Source organism: Acyrthosiphon pisum, chromosome X (genome assembly GCF_005508785.2).
Source record: "Acyrthosiphon pisum isolate AL4f chromosome X, pea_aphid_22Mar2018_4r6ur, whole genome shotgun sequence".
Taxonomy (NCBI): Eukaryota; Metazoa; Arthropoda; class Insecta; order Hemiptera; family Aphididae; genus Acyrthosiphon; species Acyrthosiphon pisum.
The window spans coordinates 11,567,674-11,574,654 of NC_042493.1; the positions used below are offsets into that span (position 1 = coordinate 11,567,674).

Sequence of the window (6,981 nt, forward strand, 5' to 3'; positions counted from 1 at the left end):
GGTTTTTGTTGATGTAAAACGCGTTATAACTTATAAGTACCTAATAGATATTATGATATGATTAATTTGGAATTTATTATAGGTACCTATTATAGGTCAATTTTTTTTTAATACCATAGATAAGTATATATATGTCTAATACATAGACTGATATACCGTCTCCGCTCAGAATCGTTTTTCTTATACAGTGATATTATATCATTAAATTCAAATTTAATACTGTCCATTATACAGTGACCCACTTCTAACCTACTGTACAGCAGAGCGATATCCACTTACCCACCTTTTTTTCTTTTTAAATCTAATGTTTTAAAATGTAATACAAAACCATTCATATGTTTATCTATCTTTATCAAAAAAAAAAATGTCTACCAGAAAGTCAAATTAAATTTTTATGAGCGTTTGTAATTCATATCTTTACAACATTTGATATTCACTCGATTTTTATGTAACGATTTCCTTATTTTTTATAATTAAAATACAAGTGACTGTAGATACTTGAGAATTTCACCGAATATTCATATTTTCATTTTCTATACACCATACAATTTTGAAAATATTTTGACTCTTTTTGAGCTGTTTACGGACATTGTCAGTTTCAAATTTTTTTAGTTTTTTTACTATAAATATCAATAAAAATATATTTGTTGGGTAAAAAAGCGTGAAAATTTAATGCAAGGCTCCTGATATATTGTTACAATAGCAGTTAAAAAATATTGAAAATACATAGGCACAAATTTTTTTTATGAGCATTTAATGTTCGAATTTTGACAAAATATATCAAATTTAAAATTTAATAATTATTTTTAATTAAAAATGTATAAAATGTTCAACTTTTATAGCTAAGGATTAAAAAGTTAAAACAATGTCCCACGTATATATATATATATAAATTACTTTATTCACAATAATATCATCAAATATACTTAAAAATATCATAGGCTGACTGACCGTTTTCGCTTAGAATCGTTTTTCTAATACATTTTTTATTATATCATTGAATTCAAATTTAACACCATCCATTACAGTGACCCTCTTGTAACCTACTGTACAGCAGAGCAACATCCACTTACCCACCTTTCTTATTTTGAACATGTAATCTGTGAAAATGTATGTAGAATACTAGAATGTATATATACCAAACAGCACATCCATATAATAACGAAAAATTATGTTGGAAATTATAATTTTTTTCTTTCCATAAAATTGATACTGATGGTGCTTTATTTAATATGCACATGTCAATGTAGGCATGTAGGTCAATATAACTTCACACGATTCATGGCTGAAGTACATAATATTATGGCTATAAGGAATACAGATAACCTTAAGTCCAGACATAGGCGTGCACAGACTCCGGTTTCAGGGGCAGCAAGAGATTAATTCGGCCCATTCTTCAAATTCACCATTAAACCCAGCCCATAGTTTTACTATTTTTGTTATTGCCTATTGGGTATCAAAATTAATGTTGTATTGATTATTCGTTTATTTGGATAAACAGTTGTACAGTAAGGTACTAAGCCACTTAAGGTGTACTTTTCCACAAGCCTATAGTTAATAATATTATTTATAATATGATAAAATAAACAAACATTAATAATAATATAAAGTATATATTTTAAAAATAATAATTAAAGTAATAAAAATTGGTTGTAAATAAAACAATAAAACCTCTTATTAACATTCATACACTTTTTTCACAAACTTATTATACTAATCTACGCTCCACAGGTAATACATTTTTAAATTCATCAATTACACTCTCAATATTTACAGAAGAAGTTAATTCTTGTTCGACAAATAGAAATAATAATGCATTTAGTCTATCTTGTGTCATGGTAGATCTAAGTTTGCTTTTAACAATGGTGAGTTTAGAAAAACTCCTCTCACAACCACAACTCGTGACAGGGATAATAACAAACATTTTTAAGCACAGAAAAAGCAACAATCTTTTCTTTTCACAAGTTTTGGGAGCATGCCAGCTAGTGATGGAGGATAAAGGGGACATTTCAGAATTTTGTTTAGACATTACCTATAATATTTTAATACTTGATCTAGTTATGAGCATTTTAAAATTGTAAATTGTTTGTACCTTTTAAAATAATCATAACTTGTTTTAAAATTAAAATATAAAAAAAACCAACGAGATTCACTAGATAATGTTCTTACTTCTAAATTTGATAATAGGTCAATTCACTTTCATTTTTAAATTAACGGAGCTACACGTGTTCTGCTGATCGTAAAATTTGCTATGTTGAGCACTTGTAACTTGTAAGACGGAGGTACACATACGGCAGCGTCCTGTTAACCGGCTACCTATCGTACTAATAATAACTCCTGATATATTTTTACAATATCAGTTGAAAAATATTAAAAATATATAGACACAATTTTTTTTTATAAGTTCAATTTAAAGTTCAAATTTTTATCAAATTAAAAATTTAAATTTATAATTTTGTTGCTAACAGTTTATAAAATGTTCAACTTTTATAGCTAAAAATTGAAAATTCAAATAAAGTTCCACGTAAGTAGTTAATTCTGTAACCAAAAAATCTTGATTTATTAAATAACCAAGAATAACGGTTTATAGTTTTGTTTTTTTTATAATTGTATAATATTGATTCAACTTCCGGCTGTCCGGCAGCTGGCTACCGTTTAAATAACAAGTGTAATATCAATTTAAATATAAATTTAAAAAAAATTGAGGGGCAGAGTGGCACTGTCTAGAGAGAGACCCGACGGCGGGCATGGCAGAAGCCTACACGAATGCCCAATTTGAAATTCTGCCAAAACCAAAACACACGTGTTTACCAACCTACAGTACCCTCCCCTACTCCCCTACGGACAAACAAACTAACAGCTAATGGCCATATAGTTGCCAAGCTTAATGATCAATAAAAAATAAATAAATAAATAATATAAAATATCCTAGACTGACAAACCGTCTTCGCTTAGAATCGGTTTTCGTATACGATGATATTATATCATTGAATTCAAATGTAATACCATCCATTACAGTGACCCACTTGTAACCTACACAGTACAGCAGAGCGACATCCACTTACCCGTTTTTTTTCATAGAATATCTAAATTCATCCAAAAAAACCGTGTTTGTATATTTTTTAGATTTTTCGGTGATAGTATAAAATACTTATGATAAATCTTGTTTTAAATTTACAATCCTCAGCTATATAAACTAAATGCTTATAAAAAAAATTGTTCCTATGAATCTTTAATATTTAAATATTTTTAACTATTATTATAACAAGTAATGAGGAACCTTCTTATAAATGTTCAAGCTTTTTGACTAAATTAACAAAATGTTTGAAGAATTTGAAGAATAAAAATTTAAAAAAATTGTTTTAATGTTTATAAATAGCACAATGCACAAAACTGGTCAAAATATTTTAAAATATATAAAACTAGCTGAACCCGTGCACTTCGTTGCCCATTAAGTGTACCAACTATATGTGACTCAAACTTTGTTCAATTCGTTATTTAATATTCGGTGTATGGTTTCAAAATTAATCTCAACTTTTCCGTTGCCCGGAATAAAAATTCTGATTCACAGCAGTATATTATCAGGTAGGCAGTCTATACCTGCGGTAGATCGCGGACCCCGTGCTGTATGTACGTTAGTGTATGATTTAACTTAATTAATTAATTAATACAAAATCCTAACCTAACATAACCGTACTAAAATCAGATGAATAAACGCAAACACATACAAAAAAATTCATTCAAATCGGTCTAACCATTTAGGAGGAGTTCAGTCACAACACTCGTACAGTAGAATTATTGCGCTTAGCAACACATTCTGCGATTCATTTTTATATTATATGAAATCAACAAACATAGCCGATTAACCAATAGCAACTAATATAATATAATGCACTGTTGCGCCACTGTTGTATTTTTGACATACAGATTTGAGATTTTCTACCTTTCCGGTGGATTTTCCTAAAATTTTATTTCGTAAAAATCTTCTCCTGGCAGTTACGAACGTCTTAAAAAAAATTTGAGCCATATCGGACCAGCCGTTCTCGATTGATGAATTGTTATACATTTTTATCTCCATTGTTATATATTTAGATTAACAATTGGTGAATACCATCTATGGGATTAAAATCCACATCATAAACGGCATAAAGTACCTATACTATAGTTTTAGCATAGGCGCAAATAACGTTTGAGATTTGGGGGGGGGGCTAATAGGGCTAATAGAGCCTTACTTTGATAATATTGAATAAGCTTAAAACAAAATGTAGGAAATGTATGGGGGGCTTAGCCCCTAAAGCCCCCCCCTATTTGCGCCTATGAGTTTTAGTAGTTCATAATGCACTTTGCACATTACACAAATGTACAGCCTTGAAACCCGCAAAATGCGTATGCGTTCCTGCCTCTTAGGAGAAATATATCTAGGAGTGCCAGACGCCAGTTACCTATACCGTATTTAATTGATTTAATTGTATGGAATGTGGTACATACTTACGTCACTGATTGAAGTTAGGTTATTGTCGGACAAATCTAACCACGAAAGGTAATCAGCCATTTCGAATAAACGATCTGCTAGGTTCCTCAGGCCATTGACGTTTTTCAAATTGTTTTTGTTCAGCCAAAACGAACCTGTCTTGTAACGGTTGCTCTTTAGGCTTTTCTTTGGCGCTCCCCGCACTCTCAGTGGCAATGGTTCTTCGTTTCCGTTCAACTCTGAAATCACACAAGTTACTAATTTTACGAATTTTTTCATATCATATCGACTGTGTCATTTTGATATAGGTATTATTATTAATGATAAACTTATATATAAGTATAAAACTGTTTTATGTGAATCAATGCTATTCAATTATTCAAAATGTAAATATTTGTACAACAGAATGCAACGAAATTATCTTTTATTATAAATAGAAAATAACTTTTCTTTCATATAGGGTTAAAGGGTTTTGATGTTTCTGATGATTTATAATTTATTAAGTTTATATAATACAAGTTAATTAATTTAATATTTAATACTATCAAAAAATCAAAAGCTTAACATTTCTATTTTTCAATGCAGTTTTTCAATACTCAATGCTCATGAAACAACTTTGGTCATTCTATTATTCAATGTGTACCCAGTTGGTTTACACATATTTGATTTTTACACGTGAGTTACGTGCGTACGGCGTACAGCTTCCCCTTGACCATTATTCAAGCAATCAAGCCATTTAGGTAGGTATTTTACATAAATTATTAAATTTTAATCAGGAACGATTATTAACATACCTAAATTATAAATAATCTAAAAATAATATGAATTTTCCATGTTAAATGCTGAATTGACTACTGTTGTATTGAAGATGAGTAGGTAGGTATCGATTTCAGGATGGGACGAATTTGTTCAGGTATGAGATAATACGCCCTTGATATTAATTTTATATTAATATATTTGTATATAATATTAATAGAAAATAAACGTTACGTATTAAATGTATATGGAGTATCCTACCTATGATCTGTTATTGTTACAGACTACAGTTTAAAAATACACAAAAATAGGTACATACCCAATGCCTATACAACTACCATCAATACGAACAATATAAATAGGTATGAGTAGCTTTTAGCTATGTATACCTTCAAGTGACACAAGATTCCTGTAAGAAAAATCCAATGGCTTTGCGCACTTAAAATATTGATAGGCCGTGTTACACTTAGACTCGTCATCCTGTGACATTTGATGACGCTTGTGTGTGTAATAGACGTATTTCGTTAAAAGTGAATATGTTTATATCAAAATATGTGTTGTGTATAAATTACGTAATCGATTTTATTTTTTATTTTATCACAGTGCGCACGGGAAATTAAACAAAATCTAGCCGCCGTGGTTACGCCATTGGGTTAGAATTTTGAATATATTGTAAAATGGTTTTAAGATAGGTACCTCCTGTGAACTATACAGAGGAGCAACTATAAATCGTTAATCGTATGAATAACATAGGCGCATATATGGAGGTTCTAGGCTTCAAATTGGCTCCTCCAGTTCACTGTAATATTTATTTCAGTATTTCACCAATCATTTATAAATTATTTTCGTTTATTGGGTCGGATATTTTTTTCCCATTACATACTATAGACAATAGTACACGAATTCACGATTATAACAGTATTGTATGAGTATATGAATGCACTTTTCTGTTTTCAGCGTTTCAGTTTTCGTCTAAATATTAAACAATAAACAGCAATCATATTATAGAAAATTATATTATAATATTATTATCTTACGGTTTACAGTTAGCTAAGAAATTATGTTCTATTTATAACTTTGGTTATGACTTGGTTTTTACTAATATTATTTTATGTGTGGACTCATAGGCGCAAATAGGAGAGGGGGGGCTTTAGGGGCTAAGCCCCCCAAAAATGTTCATATTTACATAGGCGCAAATAGACAAATTATTTTGGGGGGACTAAAGCCCCTCCTATAATATTTTCTAAAAATTATATATGCTTAGTATTAACTACTGACTTTTGAACTGGGGGACTTGGCAGAAATGTGGGGGGACTAAGTCCCCCCAAGCCCCCACCTATTTGCGCCAATGCATATTTATAATTTTCATATGTTCAATTTGCCCTCCCAAACATTTCCTACATTTTGTTTTAAGCTTATTCAATATTATCAAAGTAAGGCCATATTAGCCCTATTAGCCCCCCCCCCCCAAATCTCGCTATTTGCGCCTATGTGTGGGCTACGCTGAATTGACTGCGGAATAACTAATGTTATTGAGGACGCATGGCGTGTTGTCTCCGTCTTGCAAATGTTAACATAGCAAAAACGGTTTTTCGCTGGTGAGAATCGCTCAATCCGTAGTCCAAGTTAAGCAACCAAATGTTCACACTACAAAGAGCAGACAATTGACTGTGAAACTTTTTTTTTAATTCTTAAATATCACAAATACGAAAAAAGTTCTTATTATTTAAAATTAATTATTTTTGAGTTATTCA

General features: G+C 30.4%; 1 protein-coding gene across 2 annotated transcripts in view; it reads right to left on the reverse strand.

Annotated features, from left to right (window-relative positions):
- LOC100571742 (leucine-rich repeat-containing protein 51-like) overlaps positions 1-5,868 on the reverse strand; it is a 10,423-nt gene extending 4,555 nt beyond the window's left edge. Inside the window, exons 1-2 of one of the 2 annotated variants that reach the window (XM_003244454.4) lie at positions 5,617-5,864; positions 4,493-4,710 (exon numbers count right to left, since the gene is read on the reverse strand). In XM_003244454.4, coding sequence (XP_003244502.1) covers positions 4,493-4,710; positions 5,617-5,716 — 318 coding nt within the window. In that variant the 5' untranslated portion in view covers positions 5,717-5,864. Of the gene's footprint in view, positions 1-4,488; positions 4,711-5,616 lie in introns of both variants that reach the window. The other variant, XM_016804329.2, reaches the window with a different exon arrangement.
- Positions 5,869-6,981: the final 1,113 nt, after the last annotated feature.